The following is a 24,337-nucleotide window of genomic DNA, read 5'->3' as shown; positions in this document are numbered from 1 at the left end:
CAACAGCAAACCGCCACTAACTCAGTGGCTTAAACCAGTGATATCCATCTCAGTGGCGTCTTTTACTGCTCAGTGTCTAGGCCCAGCAGGATGGTTCTCTGCGTGCAGGTCTTCAGTGCCCTGGGTCATATTACTGGTTGAAAACGAAAGGAAACACACCCTACCAACTTTCCCCTGGGCAGGCGTCCTACACAACTAAGGTTTCACCAGCCCGTGGCTGCAGGTTTCCCTAAACTTCCACCTGGCCCTGAGGCTTTGAACAGCCCTACACAGTCTCCAAGATTCCATCTCACGCTAAGCCTGGTGGTTTTTCATATTAGCAAATGTTTACCACTTCGAGAGGGCCTGAGGGCCTAAGAGATTTCTGGACAAAATTCTTGAGCCACAGGCCAAGACTTGAATTGTGGTTGGGGCTTGGGAAGTGAGGCAGAGAGGACAGGCGGGGGCAGAAGGCCCTAGATAAGGAAAAAGATTCCCAGGGTGCATGCCTGGGGCGCTATGAGCTGGCATGTTCCCACCTGTATTATAGGAAGTGAATTCTTACACTTATCCCCAGCTTTCTGCATGGCCAAGGACCCCCAAACACCCAGATGCCAAAAGCAGTTGAGGCTCCTGCAAAGAACCCCAGGAAGATGAAAGCCCTCCCCGAATGTGACGTTCAGCCCAGAGGTTTCTACAAGTTCCTTTATTCATAAAGCAAAATATAAAAGAACAAGGTCCCCAAATGACCCATGTGATTAAAAGTGCAAATTTACTCCAACCTGAAATAGAAAACGCATAGCAGGCCTTGACTGGGCCATGGCAATCTGGTGTGACTCAAATGCCTTGTAATCACACACTTGTAGCAGCTGAACCATATATGATTAACTCTTTGGTCTCTGTCATTGGAACAAAACTCATGCTAGGGCTGCAGCCACCAGACTGCATCCTAATACACAGTTTGGGGTCAAAAGACACATTAAAAATAACAATATAATAGGAGGAATGTTTTAAGTCAGGCAATTGAATTAAGGCACTTTTTTTGCAGAAGTTGCTGAAAATATTCCTGAATATTGGACTTCAAAAACCAGGTTACAGTATATATAATTTAGCTGCATATTTTAGTCTCGTCTCTCTGTGGACATGATCGTAGGTTCACTTTCAACCACCTTATTTATACGTGCTTTATCGCCAACTAATCGGGTGCTAAGTAGGCATGAAAAAATAAACAGCTGTGTCTAAGTAACAGACAAGCGATTAAAAAAAAAAAAAACTAACAAACACCACGATGATAACACCGAACTTGTTTCCCTCTTGAGGGACTCTGGAAATGTCAACGAGGTTCATTTTCTCCACCCCTGGAGAGGGAGGTAACCATGTTCCTTCATGTGAGTAGGTCAAAAGCCACATGTGACAGAAAAAAGTGACTTCCTCCACGAGATTAAATGAGATGCTTTGGAAGCACTTTAGGTTAATTCCTTCATAGAGACAGGATGTCAATTTTGGTGGGAGCCTCCAAGTCAGAAAAGGATAGAGACGTTCAGGAACGAAGTCCGATCCGAACGGTGTTTCTGACAGTGGGAATGGCACAAGCCCAAGAAGCCTGCCCCCATTCAGAACCCCAGCCCTGTTTCTGGCATTCACAGCCCCCAACCATCGTTGTAAAGGCACGGGCTAGGATACCACTCCTGAAAAAAGTAATTTTAATATAAGAATAAATTACAAAGAAACGAGTTATTTGGCAATCCTTCCAGATTACTCATCTGCAAACTCCGACAGAGCCAAGAAATTTACCCCGAATCACCCGGAAGGCGATGCCAAGAACTGGCCCCAAGGGGCTAGATGCAGGATCTGACTCAAAAAGAAGGGCTCCAGGGTCTAGGGGCCTTCTGGGAATTGTGAGTTAGGTGTTATCTGTGGCCGAGTTAATTTTTTTTTTTTTTTTTTGGTTTGTTTCTACAATAAAACTTAGCTCTGAGAAAGAAAGATGAGGTGAAATACCACATTCCCAACTATACATTTCACCACAATATCCTTAACAAAAAATAGAACCTTATACATACGTGGGGTTGCAAACTGCATAAGGCAGGGGTCGCAAACGGGCCCAGGCTTGACCACATGGTGTTTTTAGACATCTTAAACTTATTTAAAATTCAGCAAGTTTCACTTTTCAAAAAAAAAAAAAAATCCTGATTTCCAGCCTCTCCCCACCCCCATTTTTCTGCATGGAGCTGATGTAACAGCTGCCCCTTTTAAGGTGGGCACAGTTCCCTCCTCCCCCCTCTTCCCCCATTTGCCTCCCCTGTGTTGCAGCCTGCTGAGTTTGCGACCCCTGGCTGGAAATAGCACACACCTACATAGGCATCTCCAAACCTAACCCAAACCTCTTGCACCCTCATGGGATTTCCACCTCGTTTCCCCTCTCCCCTCCCTTTCACTTCCATCTTAAGTCCTCCTTCCTGAAATCTTCTGATTTCTTTCAGTTCACGGGTCACTCGAATTCTCCCTTCTTTCAGCTTCAGTTTCAATTTGCAAAAAACATCTCTCGGCCCACGAGCATTCCAGGAAGGCTCCCAAGACTGGCCAGTGGGCGTTACTGAAGGGTGTCTCGCCACACGACGGCTGAATCACTTTCCCCAAAAACATTTCCTTCGGGCACTGGCCAGGCAACCGGCGTGGCTGCTGTGTCCGCTTGTATGAGAATATGTGCACGCATGAGTCTCCAGTACCAGGCATACACCAAAAGTGTGCACATTTTCCCATGAGAGGACATGACGGAGCCCAAATAAAATGCAGAACTGAGCTTCAGTCAAGTGCCCTGGGCAACCGTCACCCCTGGCTGATGCGCCATATTATTTCCTATGTACACAGTACAGGTTTTGGTTTACTAAACATTGATCAAAATTGATCGAAATCTCCAAGTTTTGGTTACCATGTACAGAGAACAATTGCTCAGCATGGCATTTAAATAAAACATCAATATTTTTAAAAATTCACAAATACAATGCCCCATTAATTTAAAAAAATAAAATTTAAAAACCTTGAGGATGGAAGAGGCTTTGGGTAATTAACCTAAAAAAACAAACGAACAAACAAACAAGAAAACTACAAGAACAGTATGTTACCAGACTTATACTTCAAAATACTATTTTTTAAAAAAGGAAACCATTGACTCAGCTAGAAATATTTGGAAAACTCAGCTTTAAAGCTTTATAATCCTTCCAATAGCCTCACTGTCCCCCACTCCTATGAGTACAGGGGAAATTGTGGCTAAGTATGGAAAAAAATATATATGTATACATAAAAAATCTATTCTTGGCATTTATTTTAAAAACTAATTTAAAAAAATAGTGTGCAGTTTCTACGCGGGAAGTTGCTGGACTGATCGTTAGCTCAGCGCAGTACCTTATGACCTAACACTGACCTCTAAAGCTAGGAATGACCTTTGTGGGGAACCGTCATCCCCAAGATGACCTCAAAGAAACAGCACATTTGCAGCTGTTTCTCTTTCAGGCCAAGGTTGCAAAGGATACATATAAGAAGCCTATGCAGCTCTGATGAGAAGAATTCCCTGTAAATCATTTATTCACAATGATTTCCCACAGTGACCCAATGAGTCCCCCCAAAGAAAGGTTTATAGCGATCCCTCAAGGCAGCTCAGAAATTAAACAATGGTCCTATTCACATAGCTATTTCTGTCTTCCAAGTTATATACTATTATGAGTCTAAGGAAGTACACGTCTTTGTTTTGTTTTTTTGTTTTTTAAAAATTCCAGTAACACTGGGACTGGCTGCATTTCCAATCAGGCAAGCAGATCATGGACCATTCTGAACTGCAGTTGAGGGCCGTTAGAAATTTGGGAGGACAGGAATGATTCCAGAATGGACTCCTGCCACTACAAAATATACCCAACTCAATGATATTTATGCAAAGAGAAAAAAGAGCAGACTGCCAGCAGGGACTGCCCCCTCTGCCCACTGACCAGAGTGACTATCTTCAAGCACAAAGCCCAAGACACTGAACTGTAAGTGAAATGTTTCTTAAGACCTGTGCTGAGTCAACAGCTCAAAGTTAGCCTCATGGGACCACAGAAGGCCCCCTGGGCAAGGAGAAGAACCTTCCAAACACAAATCATCCCTAGCATTGACTGAGAGCAGCTAACTACAGGCTAGGCACTGCAGCAGGCATTTCCTTTCCATTATCAGCTCATTATGCTCAGAAAGAAACCTCTTTGCAAAGGAGTTTGCTAAAAAGCCTTACAACAAAAAAGGTTTCTGCTTCTAGCCCGGCAGGAAGCCCTGGAGAAACACCTTTATAGGCAAAGCCTAAAACACATCTTTCTCCAGACCCAACATGTTTTACGCCCTGACCCAGTGCTGTCTTGAGCATGTGTTTCATGGCTACTTTGCACTGTGCCTGGCTCACACACAGTAGGCGCTCAATGAACTGGTGTTGACTGACTGGTATACAGCCTAGCTTCTGCCTGCAGGGATGTTAAGCAAGCATGCTGGCTGTTTCTCAAGGCTGCACATTTCTTAATAATAAATGTAACTGGCTTCCCTTTCAGATGCAACATTTGGTGCTAGCAATTACCACAAAAGGAGAGAATGGATCAAAATAAAGTGCTATTTGCTCTGGGAGTGTCTCTAGCCGACTCTTGATTGCCTCTTGACGCGTGTGACTTAATTTTTGACAATCCTGTCAAACACCTGTGATTGCACCATTTGAAAAATACATTAATATTAATTTGAATAGTCGAAATGATGTTCCTGAGAACATTAACCCCTAGAATAGAACTTTAATTCCAATTGTGGATAAAGGATAACAATTCAGGTTTTGTTTTTTTTTTTTAAGACAACCTGGAACCAAGTACCTTGCAAGTAGTTACGTCAAAAACATTCATTTTAAAAAAGTTTTTGGGCAGAGAGATCTGTGCCTAAAAACTGAGAGAAGGAACTTTCCCTGTGGCTAGTTTTCGCTTCCTCCACTGGACTTGCCTAAAAGCTAGATCCTTCTACAGAATCATTCCACACAAACCAACATTTGGACCAACTCTTAGAGGCTGCGGTTGCATAGCTTGCCCAGAGCCTTTCCACAGTTTTCCATAGCTTGCCCACGACACACGAGTGGGTGTGAAGAAGATGCAATAAGTATACAGGATTGTCAGATGGGGGTGACATTTAAGCTACCAAAGCTTGTGGCATCTTCCAAATTTTCTAATGCCTTCTGCAACCTTGCACTTAACTGGCTTCATTGCCATGCCCACCCCCACTCGGTGGGAGAGGATTTAGGAGCATTTGGCCAGGTGGGGGTGCTGCAGGGTTTATGGTTCCCCTTCAGGGAACCCCTGGGTGCGCTGACTCCGGGGTGGAGGGCACCTGGCAAGGTAGCGGGGACCCCCATAGGCCCGGAGAAGCTGGGGTAGCCTCCGCCACGTGGACAGCAACCGCGCTGCTGCCAGTTGCCGGGAGTGCCCGTCGAAAGCGGCCAGGAGGTCCACTGGGGTGGCTTCACGCAGCACCTTGGGCAGGGGGCCCACCTCAGCGACAGCCCCACCAGGGCCCAGGACGCAGTGGAAGAGCGTATGACGTCGCAACAGGCAGTCCCTGAGGAACTGCACCAACTCCTCCAAGCACTCGCCTAGGTGTGCCTCATCCCAGCCCTGTGCAGCGGACCCCTTGCGCAACAGCACCGCCAGCAGCACTGTCTTGAGCACGTATGAGGACAGGATGCGTCCCCACTGGGTGGCAGCCGCTGGATCCAGCCCACGGGCGCCCAGGTCTCGCAGAGCCTTAAGCAACTGCAAGCACTTGAGGTAGCAGGCACCCGGAGGCGCCCGTTCCTGCAGCCAGCTGAGTAGCTTCTGCTCCTGGCGCGCTGTGTTCACACCCCACAGTGCCTCGGTGCGCAGGCCCTCCGGGAACTCCGACAGGGGCCCAATGGGCAAGGGCTGCGGTGCTGGTGCCACGAGGAAGACCCCGTCTCCCAGATGGACGGCAGGGATGAGACGCACCGCCATGGAAAGGCGGCAGCAGCCGTAGTCCGTGCGGCAGGGCAGGATGTGTAGAGTGGGGGGCTGCTCGAGGCCGCCTGGGGTCAGGCTGACCCGACAGCGCCCCTCCAGGCTGTAGCGCACGGTGGCCAGGGAGCGCTGCAGGTGCGACTGGAACCAGCGCAGCACCAGAGTGGCAGAGAGGTGGCGCCGCCCGCGCACATCCACGCAGAAGCCATCAGCGAAGGGTTTGCACTCCCTAAGCCAGTGGCCCCCTGAGGCCCCCGACGGCGATGGCGAGGGTGGCGCCTTGAGGGCGCAAACGAAGCAGCCGCTGAACGCGGGGGCCAGCGCTGGCTCGGTGCCCAGGCTCCGCGGCTCCAGCGCCACCAGTGGCGGGAGGCGCAGCGGCACCAGCACGTCAAAGCCGTCGGGCCGGCGGATTTTGTGCTGCTCATAGGCGCTGCCCACCTGGATGAAGTCTCCGCGGAAGGCCAAGGCCAGTGCTCCCCCTGGGATGGGGCCTGGGGACCCCCGGGCGCGGCCAGCCCGCACCAGCTCGCCCACGATCCGGCTCACGTGCGCCTTGCTGTGGCCCAGCACGTGCGGGGACAGGCGCACCTCGTGCTCGTAGTAACTCTCCAGCAAGATGCTGAGGCCCGGCTCTCGCAAGGGTCGTGGGGCGCAGGCGGAGTGGCCCCCCAGACGGGGAGACGTGGGCAGAAAGCGCTGCCGGACGGCGTGGCGACAGCGCAGGAGGACGTAGCCGAGGAGGAGCAGGGCAGCCGCTTTGAGCAGCGGGAAGCCGCCGTCCGCGCCGTCGGGGGCCTCGGCCCGGGCGCCCCCGCTCCCGCGCAGGACGTGGTAGAGGCACACGAGGGCGGTGCACAGGCCGGTCACCAGGGGCCAGAAGACGCGCAGGTTGAGCGTGTAGTGCACCGACATGCCGGGCGCCCGGGCCCGCGGCGGCCGAGCAGCGCAGGGCGCGAGCCCCGGCGGCGCCCCCGGCCCGGCATGCGCGCTGTGCGCGGGCGGCGCCGCTGTCCCCGGCTCCTTCGCCTCGGCCGCGGCGCCCCCCTCGCAGGGCCGGGGGCAGCCGCCCTCCAGCTCGGCCTCCTCTCCCAGCTCAAGCGTTCCTTCCAGCTGCGGCCCGCCCTGCACTCCCGGGCCCCGGGCCGCGCCCTGCGCCGCCGGCCGCTGCGCCCGCCGTGGCCGCCCTCGGCCAGCCCTGGCCCGGCCCGGCCCGGCCCGCCGCCTACCCCGGCGCCCTGCCGGCGCTCCTGCCGCCCCTCCGCGCCAGTTCCCGTTACTCGGACCCGGAGCTTCCTCTTCCGAGGGGAGGCGAGGCCGCGCCAGCCAAGCGGGAGGAAATGCCGAAGTCGGAGCCGAGCGCGCGGGCGGGGGCGGCCCCCTCCCCGGCCTCCGCCTTAAAGCGACGCGGGGCGGCGGGAGGGACTTCGGGACGCGCTGGGGACCGGCCTCCCGCGGGCCTCCCCCATCCTCCCTCCGCGAAGGCAGAACGGGGACAGCGCGATCCCGGGCCGTGGCCCTGCCCAGGGAGCCCCTGGCTGTGCTCCCGCGGAGTTACTCCGGGAAGTTGGGGAGGAGAGGAGCGCGCACGCCGGCCCGCCGGCCCTCCCCGCCCCCACAAGCCTTGGTGGCGTGGCAGGCCCTGGGACGGAAGTGGCCCCTGCGGCCGGCTGCTGTCCTTTCTTCAGACGACATTCACTGGGCACCTACTGTGTGCCAGGCAGGCGACACGGTGCTGGGGAAAGTCGCAGTTGATAAGGCGCAGTGTCTGCCCTTCGTGAAGCTCACGGCCTTGTATTAATAATAATTTTTAAAAAGGAATTAAAAAAGAAGGATCCCAAAAAAACAGGAAAAAAAAAAAGAGAGAGAGAGAGAAGGATCCCTGAGGGAGAAAATGCTCTGAAAGAAACAGAACCGTAGGAGGGAGTGACAAGGCGGTGGCTGACCCGGGGAAGCCGGAGGATCACTGAGGGGTGACATTTGGTCCGAGACCTGCATGAGGAGGAGCCTGCCTCGGGAATAAAAATGCGATTAATCCTTGATTTACAGAGGACCTGACTGTGCCAGCGGTGTTTTAATCACGTTGTACACCTTCACTCCTCACAGTAATTCTGTAAAATGGATACTATTATTTTCCCAGTGAAGGAAACTGAGGCACAGGCAAGGGCACAGGCTGCCCGCCCAAGGTCACACGGCCTTTGCAGGGCTGTGCCTTGAACCCAGGCACCTGGCTCCAAGGAAGCCAGAGGGCAGGACCCCCAGGGACCAGGGAATGTCCCTTCCTCATCTGCTGGGAATTTTTGTGGGCCGTTTGTCAGGGGCTACGCCAGAACCTCAGTCCTGGGAAGCATGTTTTGTTTCATAACAGGGAGCACTCCCTGAAATCATCTGGATTTATTTAAATAATTGTCTTCATTCGTTCACACTCGTTTTATTTTCCTTGCTCCCACTGCTGTTCAAGAAGAGCAAGGGTGAATGCCTTAAAAATGTTAGAACCCAGCTGCTACCTGGGAACTACGTCCTAAAAGATGGCTATTGGGTTACTCCCAAGAAAGCCTGTCTTGGGCCTTCGAGAGCTTAACTGACCTGCTTTCAGATCCCATGTCTGTTCCTATTAGCTATGGGACCATAGTCTATTAGTCAAGATTCTACAGGTTGCAAGTGACCGAAACACAGCTCAGATTGGCTTGCAAAAAATTTATCATGTTAACTGAGAAATCCATGCGGGACCTATTTCAGGTATAGCTGGATCTGGGTGCTGCAATGCTATTTGGACCTTTTCTCCCTCCACTACTTAGCTCTGCTTTCTCCCAAGTGGGCTGTACTCTGGCAGGTCTGCTCTAATCTCACATTATCCTCAGTGCAGAGGAAAAGAGGGACTTAACTTTCCTGAAAGTTGCAGCAAATGCCATCCATGCCTTGGGATAGTTTTGGGTCATGAGCTAAAAGTGACTAAGCAAGAAAATGCATTGATTAGCATTCTCTAGGTGTGTCTCCCCACCCCTTCAAGTGCACATGTTGAACTCCTAACCCCCAATGTGACTGTATTTGGAGATGGGATTGGTGGCCCTACAAGAGGAAGAGAGAGGTAGGTCTCTTTCTCCATGTGCTTGCACCAAAGACAGGTGGCCATGTGAGGACACAGAAAGAAGGTGGCCCTCTGCAAGCCAGGAAGAAAGCCCTCTCCAGAAGCCAAATTCTACCAGACCTTGACTTTGGACTTTCTAGCCTCCAGAACTAAGAGAAAATAAATTTCTATTCTTTAAGCCACCCCGTCTGTGGTATTTGTTAAGGCAGCTTGAGCTAACACAGTTCGGTAGCCAATCCTGGAACCAAGAGGTGGGGTCAGCCCTGCTGAAACCGTGGGAATTATGGGGAGGGGTGTCCCCCAAGGAAAGTCATGGTGCTGTGGTTGGAAGAAGAGGAATGAGATATTTTGGCATGCAGAAATGACAGGTGGCCACCTCTCTTGGGTAAGTCTCTTAACCTCTTTTTGTTTCAATCTCCTCATCTATAAAGTGAGGTGCCACTAACAGGATGGTTAATTTTTTCCCTGGTAGATACAGTGGCGTGCTGTCTCCAACTATACCAATAAAGGTGACACTCTAGATCAGAGGTCGGCAAACACTTTTTGTAAAGAGCCAGAGTGTAAGTATTTTAGGCTTGGGGTGGAGCATAAAATCTCTACTATAACTACTCAGGTCTGCTGTGACAGCCCCAAAGCAGCTGTCTTAGATTCCTGGGGCTGGTATAACAAAGTACCACAATCTTGGTGGCTTAAAATGACAGAAATTTACTCTTTTATAGTCCTAGAGGCTAGATATCCCAAACCAGATTGTTGGCAGGGCCATATTCCCTTGGCTCTTCCAGGCTTCTGGTGGCTGCTGGCAGTCCCTGACACTCCTTGGCTTGTGGCAGCGTCACTTCAGTCTCTGCCCGTCTTTATGTGGCCTTCTCTTCTGGGTCTCGGTCTTGTCCTTTTCTGTTTCTTATAAGGACATAGAAGTTGGATTTAGAACCCATTGGGGTAATCCCAACGATCTCATCTGGCGATGCCTAAGCTAAGGATTCTTAACTTAAAGGTCCTTAATTATGTCTGCAAAGACCCTTTTTTCAAATGGATTAGGACATAGTCATATCTTTGGGGACATAATTCACCCTGCTACACTGAGTAAATGACATGTCACTGTTACTGTTTTTCCTGCCTGTAATTGGTCTCCATAGCTCATTTCCTCCAAAGAGCCAAGGTACAGGCCTCAGAATTTTGTACTTAGAAAATCTACTATATGTGCCAGAGCAAATACAAACAAAATTCATTTATGCATTCATTTATTACTCACATTTGTGGGTTCTTACCAGGTACCAGGCCCAGGGGAATCTGAAGGAAACACAGGGCTCTGAGCTTACAGAATAAAATGGTACTTACATGGGGTGTGGGCCGGTTAAGAAAACTGTCACTGTTTCATAAACTTTTGACACTTATTTCATGAAAAATCTCCTTTAATGTTTGACATAGGCCACTCCTGTGTTTTTTTTTAACAGCTCAGCTATTAAATACACCTCCCCTCCCAGTGTTTCTGATATCCTGGAGGTGTGTCCCATGGAGGAAGAATGGAAACACGAATGAAAAGAAAAGAGAAAGAAGTGACTCATTTTCCACAGGGGGAGCAGGGATGGCTCAAGAGGAGGTGACATGTGATCAGGCTCTGAAGGACAGGAAATGACAGTCCCTTTGATATCACATGCCTCCTAGATGTGGCCTTTCCCATGTGGTATCTCCTGGAATGCTCCGGACAAGCCCAATGATGCAGGTGCTATTTTATTGCCATTTTGCATATAAGACAAGTGAGGCTGACAGAGGTTAAATATTAACAACTTATTAGCAGTCACACAGCTGGCAAGTCTGACTCCAGAGCTGGGCTCTTAATCCCTGTGCACCACTCTCTTTTACGTTGTAAAGGGTTTTATAGGACAGAAAGGGAATATTCTGGAAAGGCAGGTTAATTTATGTTTGTGTCTATCTCCCTAACCAGGTGACAAGGATCTTGAAGTTAGAGACTTTGCCATATTCACCTTAGCATTCTCAGTAGCATCCCCTGTGTCATGCCTGGAACTTTATAGAGATTTATTGAATGAATGAATGAGTGAATTAATGAATGAATAGGATTTTAACCAGCAGAAATTCAGAGAGACCATTCCAGGTATTGGAAACAAAATGTGCGTATGCTTGTGATCAAGGAGCATGTGACCATTTAGGTGCAGGGGTCCTCAAATTACAGCCCGCAGCCCACATGCGGCCTGCTGAGAACATTTATCCGGCTGGCCAGGCCAGGCCAGGTGTTTTTGCTGCTGCTGCCTGTCCTGCTTAGCAGCTGATTTGTCCTGGGCCCACAGTGCGCATGTGTGGAATGTGCGCTGCATTCTCCAACGGCCCTCCAACAGTCTGAGGGACAGTGAACTGGCCCCCTGTTTAAAATGTTTGAGGATGCCTGATTTAGGGGAACAGGACATCTGTCTCATTGTTGCAGAAGTCTAGAATTTTCAAATGGACACTGTGGCTCCCTTCTGTGGCCATTCATTCCAGCCTTCCTCCAGGGAAACACATTCCCACATTCCTGACCCCCGCTTTGCTAGGGTGGCTGGCGGTTCTGAAACCCACGGCTCGGCGGGAGCCCGGATTCTGCAGGCAGCTCCCTGGCGGGGGCAGCTGCATGACTTAGGAGTTCTCTCTGGAAGTTCTGCTCAGAGTCCTTTCCTGAAGCCTTCCCTGTGATTCTCTAACTATTTGTGATAAGTGATCTTTTGCTGTGTTTTTTTTCTTCTTTCAATTTCCCGTTGGATCTATTATACTGTGCGAGACTGTTACACAGCTCACGCCACGTGCCACTCACAACACCCACGCTAGCCTGTCCCCTGCATAGACAGACCAGCCCATCAACCACGCCCTCGTGGATGTCATAGCAGCGTCAAGTTGATGCAGATGATTCTAAACGCTCTCCACCAAACACTTGGTTACTGGACCAAGGCAGCCAGTAACAAGGGGGCGAGCCAGGAACACGCAACTTTGCCAACAACGCCACCCACCCGGCTCATCTTCTCTCTTGGGCCATCTAAATGACAGCAAGAAGCTGAGTCCAAGAATGATGGGCTATTCCAGGTGATTTGGGGGCTCAAAAGCTCCTGTGGGGCCCGAATGACTTTGCAGCTTTCTTCCTGGTTAGAGTGAGTAGCTGCCGCCTGGGTTCCCTGGGATCATTGCAACAATCCCTGCTGCAGTCTGAGATCGTAGGAAGGTGTCGCTTCCTTGCAACCCAGACTTGGAGTGGTGGTAGATGAGATTGGGAGGCATTTTAGCTCAGATCCCTAGAAGCACAGAGCCTAAGGGCATGTCTTACCTTATGGGGTGCAAGTCCAAGGAAGCTTTGCAGCAAACATAGCTGGTTCCTCCGCCTTCAAAGAGTCTCCAGAGAGGCTGTGCAAAGCCTCTTCATCTGTAAACAGTCGGGGAGGGAAAGGGCAAACAATTCAGCTGATGGCTTCTTCCTATCTCCTGTCTCTCCCACCGATCAAAGTGCACCCACAGGCCAGGCACAGTGGCTCACGCCTGTAATCCCAGTACTCTGGGAGGCCGAGGCAGGTGGATCGCTCAAAGTCAGGAGTTCGAAACCAGCCTGAGCAACAGCGAGACCCCGTCTCTACTAAAAATAGAAAGAAATTAATTGGCCAGCTAAAAATATATAGAAAAAACTAGCCTGGCATGGTGGCACATGCCTGTAGCCTCAGCTACTCGGGAGGCTGAGGCAGGAGGATTGCTTGAGCCCAGGAGTTTGAGGTTGCTGTGAGCTAGGCTGACGCCACTGCACTCACTCTAGCCTGGGCAACAGAGCAAGACTCTGTCACAAAAAAAAAAAAAAAGTCTGCCCACAGGGCATTAACTGCTGCCACTTCCGGGCCACGTCACTGGCTGGTGGAGAAGCCAGAGTCCCCACAAGTGCACATGTGGGCAGTCTCTCCTCACCCGCTGGTGCCACACAGAGGAGGTCCTTGGTCCGCGCAGGGTGGCGGCAGGGGGTTCTTTCCAGCTTTGCAAACGGAGTGAGATTGCTGGGCCTGCTCTGGTTAAGAAACAACGCAAGTAGCTGGAGGCCCAGGAGTGCGGATGGGGCTGGTGGGGCTGGGGTGGCCCTTCGGCTGGGGCTGGTACCAAAGGCTTCCTGGAGGAGGAGTCTGCGAAGCTGATTTTGGAGGACGGATTGATAATTGCCAGACAAGAGGGATGGAGAGGGGCACCCAGCGCAGAAGTCCCTTCATGCATGGGATCCTGGGGAAATGAAAGCCCGTGGTGTGGATTCAGTGGGTCTGAACTTCGGGGGTGCGGGGGAGAAATGTTGAGAGGTGAGGCTGGAGAGCTGGCCATGAGGCAGGTCACGATGGAGTCTGCACCATGCTGTTTGGTTGGGATGCTCTTGACTGCAAGTAACGGAAGACCCTGATTCATCCCATTTAAACAAAAGGACATGTTACAGCCTTAACATAACAGGAAGTCTGGAGGGGGAGTGGCTCCAGGCATGCTTGATTCAATAGCTCCATCATGGCATCAGGCTCCTTCTCTGTTTCTGCTCTACCATCTGCAGACTAGTTCTCCTCCTGGTTACAAAGTGGCTGCCACAGATCCAGGCATCATATCCAGACATAGCAACATCCATCAGAATATGGACCTAGTACCATGTCTGGTACTTTACAGAGGTAGCTGTCTTTTTCTTGGGTCTCTATTTTAGAGCAAAATAATCTTTTACAGAAATCCCATAACTCAGACACATGGTCACATGTAAAACCAAAGGAGGCTGGGAAATATAGTCATCATCCTAGATTTCATGTGTCCTACTAAAAAATAAGTGTTTTATTGCTATAAAAAAGAAAGTGAATAAATACTAGGGGGACAACCATCAGCCTTTGCCATAGTCGGCGACCAACAGTATCTGCTTCATGAACCATTATTGGATCACTCTTAGGCTAACTGCAATTAATTACTCATGCAATTACTAATTAAATGTGTTTTCAAATATACTGTAAGTTGTTTTGAGAGCAGGGACCATGTCTGTCTTATAGGTGTTCAATTACTAATTGTCAAATGACTGAATGACTGGAAGAATGAATGAAGCTTATTTCAGAAGTCCAGCGAAGTAGCTCAGGATTGGCAAAGAGACTTTCACTAGAAAATGCTCTTCCCTGGTCTCCATTTTTGAGCCCAGTGTCTGCATCAGAGTCATGAATAATGAAACCAACATCAGTCAAAGGAAAGCTTTGGTCTGGCAGAGATGAAGGGCCATGGGAGAGCTAATGAGTCTGTAATGCAATTTGGTGCCAATAAAATGGTACAATATTAAATTCAAGGCCATGAGATTTACACTATAAACCCAACACAATTATAGACTAAGAACCCGATTCCCCACCTGCTCCAGTTCTTCTAGTCTGAGTCATTTTAAGGACGCCGACTTCCCACTGACATTGTCTGCTGATGTCATGGTGAGAATTTTCATAGTCATTAAATTTCTGGCTGGAGGGCCAGCGAAGCCAAAGACACTCAGGAATGAGTGGGACATAAAACCAGCAAGTCCAGAGAGCCACTGTCGACAGAGTTAGCGTTTTAGACGTGAGGCGCCCTCTTTCTGGTCTCCTGCTAGCACCATGGTGACAAGGCCAGCCGTCTTGAGTGCTTACTAGGAGTCAGGCAACGTTCTAATTAGGCACTTCCTATGATTTAACTCCTTGGTCCCTGGGTGCATTCATAGGTCACAATTCAACATGCACTAACAGTTGTCCTCACCTCTGAGCCCTTGCTGTGTGTCAAGCACTGTGCTTTATGTTCGTATTGTCACTAATACTCATGGCCAGTTTTTTTTTTTTTTGAGACAGAGTCTCGCTTTCTTGCCTAGGCTAGAGTGAGTGCCTTGGGGTCAGCCTAGCTCACAGCAACCTCAAACTCCTGGGCTCAAGCGATCCTCCTGCCTCAACCTCCCGAGTAGCTGGGACTACAGGCAAGAGCCACCATGCCCGGCTGATTTTTTTATATTATATATATTAGTTGGCCAATTAATTTCTTTCTATTTTTATGGTAGAGACGGGGTCTCGCTCAGGCTGGTTTTGAACTCCTGACCTTGAGCAATCCGCCCGCCTCGGCCTCCCAGAGTGCTAGGATTACAGGCGTAAGCCACCGCGCCCGGCCTCATGGCCAGTTTTTAAGGTCGCTATTAATATCATCACCCATTTTACAGGTAGGGAAGCAGAAATTCAGAGGGATTCTAAAAAAGCCCATCCAAATAAGAGCAGATAGAACCCAAAATTAAAGTCATTTCCACCTGACACTCGCCCCGATGCCCTTGCCAACACACCATGACAACACTTTGAATCGAACATCAAAGAAGTAGCATTGTCCTTGGGCCTATGCTGCAAATGAGAACTAGACTTGAGACCGTATATTCAAGCTCCCAGCGAGAAGGAGCAGGTCTCATACTTACTCGGAAGCCTTCGGTACCTCTCATCCTTTGGGATCTTTGAGTCGATTGCAGTTTCCAACACTCGAATTGCAGTTTGCAGCACGCCAGAGGGTAGAACTCCCTTGAACTGACCCGTTTGAACCCATCACAGGCGTGGACGTGATCTCTAAATCCTCGAAAGGCAACCTCGCTCCTGAAGCTCCCGAGCAGCCTTTCTAAGTCCCCTCCCTGCCGCCCGGTTGTGCTGCAGGGCCGGCGGGACCAAGACGTCCCTCTCTGCTGACGGCCGCACCGACAGCTTCTCACCCGGCCACATCGGGCCGCCCCGAGCCTAAGGACTTTATTTGTCCTTCTGTCTCTGGCCATCAGCTTGACGAAATGCCAGGCTGCCTTCGCGCACCAGCACCTGAACACAGAGGCCCTTGGCTTTTCCCGCGTTGTCGGGGGCGCATTGTGAGGAAGGGAGGAGGGAATCCGCTGTCTTTTTCCAGCCTTTTCCAAAGGTCAGCCTTCCCTCTGTGGCTGTGAGTGGCCCACGACACACTGTGTGCATAAAAGGGTTGGATCATCAGCCCTGCCCTAGGGTTAGGGCTGTGCCGAACACACAACCTTCCTCCCTTTCCCTCGGAAAAACCGCCTGGGGTTCGGTTTGATGCGGTTAGTTTCTGACTCTGCTGAAGGACCACCCCAACACCCGGATCCTTTAAGAGGCCTTGAACAATGCCACCTCGTCATTCATCTGGGAATGAATGCTCCGCTCATACCGTACCTAGTAGGTAGCGGGTATCTGCTTTGCATGAGTAAAACCACAAAACCCAAGCCAGGCAAAGCTTGTGGTGACCACACAGAGGGACAGAAAAGATAGCCTTCCATGCATGTTCACGGTTATTCTAACAGAACATTCCACGTCCCACTGTGTGACTTTCACTAACCTGAGGGACACCTGTGTGTACTATAGATAAGTCATTCAACATTCATCAATTCAACAAATACTGATTTCCTTACTCTATTTTCTGTTGCTTATAACAGAATACCTGAAACTGGGTAATTTATAAAGAACAGGAAATGTATTTCTTACAGTTGTGCAGGCTGAGCAGTCCAAGGTCAGGGGCTGCGTCTGGTGAGAGCCTCCTCGCTGGTGAGGTCCCTCTGCAGAGACCCTAGGCATGACGTGGTGACGGGGCTGAGTGTGCTCATGCTAGCTCAGGTCTCCCTTCTTATAAAGCACCAGTCCCCTTCCCATGATAACCCGCTAATAATCCATTCATGGGGATTGCCACCTTGGGGATTAAAGTTCAACACGAGTTTCGGAGGGGACAGGCATTCAAACCATAGCATTGATCGACCCCTACTAGGTATCATACTCTGTTCCAGATGCTTGGAAAACTCTGAGTGACCAAAACAAGCATCTCCGCCCTCACTGAGCTGACACCAGAAGCCTCGCACACGACAGGTGGGGTGCCATAAAACGTGCTGTCCGAATGCAGACACTCTTGAGAGGAAAAGTGATCGCCATGGCTAATGAGGCCAGGACGAGAGACCCCCCATCCTGGGCAGACCGTAGAGGGGCGTGCAGCGGTCCAGCAGCTGGCCTTGGGACGGCCGCTGGCCAACGCTCAGGTGCGTCTGCAGCGGAAAGAGCACGTGCTTTGGAGTTAAGCAGCACTAGTTTGAATCCCAGCTCAGTGATTCACTAACCAGGTGTCATCAGCTATTCATCCTTCATTCCAATTGTAAGGATTAAGCGACGTGACGTATGGAAAACATCTATCCCCACACCTGGCACATAGTAAGGGCTCAACAGCTATTAGTATGCTTTCCCTTCCCCAATTCAGTGGCATCCTCACCCTCACACACATGCATACTAGATTTGGAATCTACTCTTTAATATCTAAAGCAGCGGTCCCCAGCCTTTGTGGCTCGGGGGACTGTTTTCACGGAAGACAATTGTTTCCATGAATTCGGGGATGGGGGGGTGGTTTGGGGATGATTCAAGCGCATGACATTTATTGTGCACTTTATTTCCATCATCATTACATTGTAATATATAATGAAATAATTATACAACGCACCATGGTTGGGGATTGGTGATCCCTGATCTAAAGCAACTTATCTGGATTTGCAAGAAACTTTTATCACTCAAATAGCTACAGGAAAACTTGTAATGGAGGAAAAGATGAATACGCTCAGCGAGAAAATCATAGTAGCGACTGTATTTACTGAGGATTTACCATAAAAGCTAAGTAGTTTGTATGTTCATTGTGTCCCATAACCCTCACAATCTCTATGAAGCAAATTATGCTTTTATTGGCCCATTTTAGAGACAAGGAGAGTAAGGTGCAGGTCAGACTTGGCAAATGTTTTCTGTAAAGGGTTAGAGAGAAAATGGTTTTGCAGGCCATATGGATTCTGGTGAAACTACTGCAGCAGCAGGCAGGCAGCCATAGACATGTAAACAAATGGACGCGGCCAGGTTCCAATAAAACTTCATTTAGAGAAACAGGCTGTCTGGATCTGGCCCCTGGGCCACAGTTTGCCGATTCCTAACCCAGAGATGTAAAACTTAGCTCCTAAGGCTAGTAACACGGTGGAGCTGGGAACTAAGATGCACTGTGCTGCATCTTAGTTTTCTCCCATCACTGTACTTTTTGGAGGTTTTTCCATGTTACAACAAACAGAGCCACTCTATTCTTCTTAACGGCTGCAGAGCCATCTCTGGTATGGCTGGATTATAATTCTTTTAGCTGGTCCCCCCTGACGCGTACTGGGATTGTTTACCATCTTTTGCTGTGGCAAATAATCCCGCATGTATCCTTGGACACATGTCGTTTTGCACATATTGAACTATGTCTTCACAACGGATTTCCAGGAAGGAATCGTTGGGGCATCCAGCACCTAAGGCAAAAAGCAGCAAACTAGGCTCTTCTGAAGAGGCTGTGTGAAGATGCACGAGATGAGGACCATAGAACTTGTCCTCTTCCCAGGCTTAGTTCTGCTTGCAAACGCCTCACACGCATGCTTGATCTCCAAATAAAGGTAGTCCTTGGAGTTAATGAAGATTGAACTGGCACATTGGGACAGAGGTACTTTGATCAGTTGTGCCTTCTTGATCTTAGAATTATTTCTTCTTCATACCAATCCCATCTAAAGCAGAAACCTAAACTGTGAGCTTTCTAGGGGGAGAGATTGTCTTAGTCGACAATGATGGATTCATTCATTCAACAGATATTCATTAAGCATCTGCAATGGGTCATAGGTTGTGCCAGTGCTGGGGCTACAGTGACAAACAGGAGAGATAAGCCCCGTTGTCATGGGGGGGTGGCTACCGGCTGGTAGATACAGAGATAAGGCATTATTGATACATGTATCAATCAAGATTGATATCTTTGGCTGCTAGTAACAATCACCAAAAATAACATGGCTTAAATAAGTCAGAGGTGGGTAGTCCAGGGCTGGTATAGTGGTGCCATGGTCACAAGGGACCCAGAATCTTTTTGTCTTTCTGCATTGCCATCTGTATCACAGGGCTTTCCTCCTGAAAGGTGCTTCATGGTCCATAATGGCTGCTAGAGTTCCAGCCATTATATTTACATCCAGGCTATAAACAAGAGTTGGGGGGAAGTCAAAAAGGGTTGGTCTCAGCTGTCTGCCCTCTTTCTAAGGAGTTTTCCTGGAAGTCCCACTTAAGAACTTCTGCTCATATTTCACTGACCTCAGTGTAGTCGCTTGGGCACATCCAGTTACAGGGTAGAACGACACAGCACTGGCTGCATGGAGCCCGGCGTGGCGGCTGCAGTAAAGATGATAGCTGCTGATAGTTGAAAGTGGCAATGGGAATTCGGGGAAAATAGCACGGGTTTGAATTATTTTTTAAAAATCTGATAAAACTTCCAAATGATCTCTAGCTTTGCTCAAAGCTTCTTAGGAATCAATACCAAAGGCAGAGTCTCTTTTACAAGGCTTTTTATTCCTTCCCTCATCCCTGTTTATCCAGAAGAAGAGGGACACAGTAACGAAGGAGAAAAGGCTTCCTGCGTTGGCCCCTTGCTGTGGGGATCGCACCCCCCCCCCTCCACCGCATCCTACCCGGCACCGCGGCTGGGCTCCCAGGGAAACAGGAGCGTCAGTACAACAGATGCTCCCTGGAGTTCCAAGGAGATGTAGATGGTCCGAGCTGTCCCTTCATGGCGTGAGTTCTTAAGGTTCCCATTCCCTTGGATTGGGATAGTCTCAAATAGTAAGTGGCCCCCAGGAGGCTGAACTCTTAGCCTTAGCTGTCAGCCGGGACAAGTGTCTTTTTTCTATCTGGAGAAGCTCTCTCCCTCCTCCCATCTTTCCTCTACTCTAGGCCTTGTTTTGACTAATGGTGTTTTATTTTCATTTTATTTATTTATTTTTGAGATAGGGTTTCACTCTGTTGCCTGGGCTAGGGTGCAGTGGCACAATCATAGCTCGCTGCAGCCCCAGACTCCTGGGCTCCAATGATCCTCCCGCATCAGCCTTCTGAGTAGGTGGGACTGCAGGCACAGACCACCATGCCTGGCTAATTATTTTATTTTTTGTAGAGATGGGGTCTTGCTATGTTGCCCAGGCGGAGTGATGGCATTTTATAGAAAAATGGCACCTAATTTCACATACCATAAATCAACAAATACTTCAAATATGTCCGTGGTCCTCTGACCCATAAATGAAATCATCACGAACTGTTATGGATGTGAAAGGGTGAGGGGACAACGATTCCAATGAACTGAGGATTATCCCTCAAAGCCCTCTCTACCTGCCAAGGAAATGGATTTGAAAGCAGTGCGAGGAGGCAAACTGACAGGTTTTAAGATGAATCCTATGTAGAGATGAGGCCGAAGAAAGAGCCAGGGGTGAAGTTTGGCCTCTGGTTTAGGCAGCTGGGTGGGTTTTTGAATCCCCAGTGGCTGGAACTGCATCTGGCATAGGGCAGAAGCTAAATAAATGTTTGTGAATGAAAAACATCTTCTTCCCCTAAAACCAGTCACTTCCCTTCACATCCTTATTTTGGATGATTTTCCTGCATTCGGTCTGAAACTCCCCTCTGACTCACCTTTCCTTTAGGGCCTGTATTAGGGCTCTCCAGGGACACAGAACCAGAGGGCGAGGTTTATTATAAGGATCTGGCTCCTGCAACTATGGAAGCTGAGAAGTCCCAGGACCTGTGGTCAGCGAGCTGGGGGCCCGAGAGCTGACAGTGTAGTTCCCGTCTGAAAGCCAGTGGCTTGAGACCCAAGACAAGCCAGTATTTCAGTTCAAGTGTGAAGGCCAGAGAGGACCAATGTCCCAGCTCACCCGGTCAGGCAGCAGGAGTTACCTCCTTCTCCCCCTTCCGGTTTCACTCAGGCCTTCAACTGATCGGACGGGGCCGCCACACTGTGAAGGGCAATCTGCTTACCCAGTCTAGAGACCTAAGTTAACCTCACCCAGAAACACCTGGGACACACCCAGAATAATGTGGACCCAGTGCCTGGCCAACCTGTGGCCCAGTCAAGGTGACACACAAAATGAATCACCACAAGTCCTCTCCAACTAGTCTACAAGATCTGCTCTGCTTCTGGAGAGTGGATTTCTATACAGTCGGGGTCCTGGCAGGGGAGAGAGGCACGTGCCAAAGAGGATAATTTAAGGGAATTTAGTGACGGGACTAGTCAGAAAGGTGAGGGCAGGCTGAGGGGAGCTTGCGGTTGAAGGGTGGTGAAGCCCCCAAGGACCTGCCATTGTAAGAAGCTGTCAGGACCTCTGGGCCTGCGGGGACAGGCGCAGGGGGCGCGCCAGGCATTGTTCCAGGCACTTGACATGTGATTACCCTCCCTGGCCCCTGCGCCCCAGCCCTAGGAAGTCACCTCTCTTTCTGCCTCTCCAGACTGGCCTATTCTGGGCATGTCACGCACACGGAATCATGCAGCATGTGGTTCTCCGCGACTGGCTCCTCTCGCTCTGCGTGTTGTTTTCGAGGCGCAGCCTTTACCGCCCAGGCGCTCTCATTTTACAAGCGAGGCAGTGAAAGCACAGAGAGGTTAGGTACCACCTGGCAAGGGGCAGAGCACGGCTCCCTGAGCCCCCGGGCGGTGTAGACCGTTATGTTGTGCTGCCGCCCAGTGACCCGGGCCTGCATCCACCCTGGAGGGCAGCCGTGTACACGTCCCCATTGCTTCCGTCTGCCCATCTCCCGCCCCCGCCGCCGCTTTCTATCCACTCGCATCCTGACCCCATCATGCCTCCCGGGCCCAGCGGACGTCAGGCCTTGCCATCTGCCCGCCACCTGTTCTCCCTTCTCCTGGTGACGACGGGACTCTGGCCTCCTTCGCAGGAACCAACCCCAAGCCCACTGTCAGCCCACCTGGCTGGGGCGCAGCTGTTCCCACTCCACCTGCGGCAGGAGCGACCACGTGACCAGGCGTGGCCAATGAGAGTGCCACACAGTCCCCTAGACACAGTGATTGGTCGAGGATCAGGACTGTAACGTGATTGGAGAAAAATGAGCCTAGAGGTGGGGGGAGGGGCGTGTCTTGGGGTCTCTGGGAAAGCAAAGATGTCCCTGTCTCGTGCAGGTGCTGCAGGAAGAGATGCTTGTCTTTCGTGGGGATGGAGGGGTGTTAGGAGGTCGTGTATGGAAGCGCTGTGGCCATTTGGCTGCCATACATGAGGAGGGCCGTGGGGGCGCCGCGGGCCTCATTTTGACACTGTAGATATAAAAGCAGCAGGGTGCGGCACGTGTTGAGTTTGAGCTCCTGGATCAAGCCATACCTGAAGAAAAGAACCTCTAGATTTTTCATTTAGCAGAGCTAATAACTGCCTCTTAGGAGCAAAGGCGAGATGTTTTGTGTCCTTTCCAAATGATATAAGGGAGGAGTGTGAATTTCATGTTCTAAAATTATTTTATTCTACAGCACTTACAACAATACGTGCCCTTAAAGCGGTCAAACGAATAACTTGGATTAATTATACTTTTCATGCCCACACGGTCTTATTTAAACACATACACATATAGAACGCATCAGCAAGTAAGCACAACAGGTGTCATCTCCGTGCAGTGTTTTTGTTGCTGCGACAAAGCTACTTGGAAATCAGGCATGGAAAATCCACACAAAGGCTGCCCCCCCCCCAGCAGAATGGGGAGCGTGGCTGTTTGCCATTGTGTCCACCTGGGAAAGACAACTCGGTCTGGAACATGTTCCAGCTGTCACGGCACTTGGAGAAATTGAGTTGGAGAAAATTGGAACAACAGGTCACATCTTAGCAGAGAACAGCCCAGGAAAAGTGGGATGGGATGGAAATCCTGAATTGGCCCAGGCAAGCAGGAAGCATAGCAGGGAAAACTCATCCACCAGAGGGCAGATTTAGAATGAAGGTTTTTGTGGAATTAAACCATTGCTTCTTAAACTAGTGCTACACATCAGAGCTCCTGTGTGAGTTTAAAAAATATTAATATATTCACCCTTTAGGCTTCGTCCCTAGAGATGAATGGAGAAGTGGCTGTAGATTTGTCTTTTAATCGAGTTTATTCTGATATGCATGCCCAGGTAAAAACTTCAGGATTAAGCATTGGGAAATTATGCCTAACCCTGGATATATAACTGAGTTTTTCTTTTTAAGGGAGAAAGTATCATGAAGAGGAATTCTCAAAATCCAAAACAGAGGAGCAACAAATAAAAAGCATTTCGAGGGAGAGGAGTTGAAACCGTGTTATGTGTTACATGTTTGCCAGGGTGGGTCATGCTGGGTTTGGGTGCAGATGGACAAGAGGACTGAGTTTCTCTTCTCTACTTCATACTTCCATCCAGAAGTTTCTAAGTGTGTGCATATTGAGACCTGGAGAATTCTTTGTCATTACTTACAACTACTTGTCTCATTCATTTTGTTCCATTCTTTGGGTCCATGTGATTATTTATTTATTTATTTTTTTAGCTTAGATTGACGCATCAAACATTGGCTGAGGGCCTGGTAAGCTATGGGCACTGGGGTAGCCCCTGACTTCGAGACGCCCACCACCAGGTCGGAGAGATGGCAGGAAAGCTGGTCATAACCAGGCAACGAAGAATGCAATGCCGAGGCAAGAAGTCAGGGGTGGAGGCCTAAGAGAGAGAGGGCCTGGGGTAGCCTCAGCTAAGAGCGAAGCGGGTGGCAGGGGCAAGCAGCCTTCATCAGGAAAGGGCTCAGCACCGGGGTCGGGAGGAAGGACAGTGTGTGCGCGTCAGGTGTGTCCAGAAAGCTGCATGAATTAATGAGTGAAATAGTGCTGTGGCGTGGACACTGCTTGGTGCCGGAAGCTGGTTTCTCCAGGTAGTGCCCCTAGACAGAGACTCGTCGCCACATCCCGCCCCTCGTCGCCACATCCCGCCCCTCGTTTCCTTCTCTCTCCCCCTTCTCTGAAAAAGAGAACGTATCCACCTGGATGAGGACACCCAGGTCGGAGGGGCGCGCAGACCGGAACCCCCGCACCCGCCGTGCACACGCGCGCGACGTCGCCCCGCGGCTCGGCGGCGGCGACCGGGGCGGGGACGGTGGGGCCGCAGTACCGCCCCGCCGCGGGCGCCCCGAGTCCGTGCAGCCTGGCGGGGACGCCCGGTGACCGGGGCGGGGACGGTGGGGCTGCAGTACCGCCCCGCCGCGGGCACCCCGAGTCCGTGCAGCCTGGCGGGGACGCCCGGCGACCGGGGCGGGGACGGTGGGGCCGCAGTACCGCCCCGCCGCGGGCGCCCCGAGTCCGTGCAGCCTGGCGGGGACGCCCGGCGGGCGGGGCGGGGACGGTGGGGCCGCAGTACCGCCTCGCCGCGGGCGCCCCGAGTCCATGCAGCCTGGCGGGGACGCCCG

The 24,337-nt window shown here is 50.6% G+C and overlaps 1 protein-coding gene across 1 annotated transcript; it reads right to left on the bottom strand.

The window, feature by feature from the left end:
- Positions 1-668: 668 nt before the first annotated feature.
- On the bottom strand, positions 669-7,571 carry ITPRIPL2 (ITPRIP like 2). Its single transcript, XM_012736053.2, has one exon. It carries the CDS (start codon positions 6,915-6,917, stop codon positions 5,304-5,306), a length of 1,614 nt encoding a protein of 537 aa, XP_012591507.2. The 5' UTR covers positions 6,918-7,571; the 3' UTR covers positions 669-5,303.
- Positions 7,572-24,337: the final 16,766 nt, after the last annotated feature.

This window comes from Microcebus murinus, chromosome 19, assembly GCF_040939455.1.
Source record: "Microcebus murinus isolate Inina chromosome 19, M.murinus_Inina_mat1.0, whole genome shotgun sequence".
Lineage (NCBI taxonomy): Eukaryota > Metazoa > Chordata > Mammalia > Primates > Cheirogaleidae > Microcebus > Microcebus murinus.
Note: the sequence above shows the minus strand (reverse complement) of the source record. Positions and strands in the feature narration are given on the sequence as shown.

What these genes read in the sequence shown, in the direction of transcription:
- ITPRIPL2 (XM_012736053.2), bottom strand. Translation starts at nt 6,917, where the DNA reads ATGTCGGTGCACTACACGCTCAACCTGCGCGTCTTCTGGCCCCTGGTG.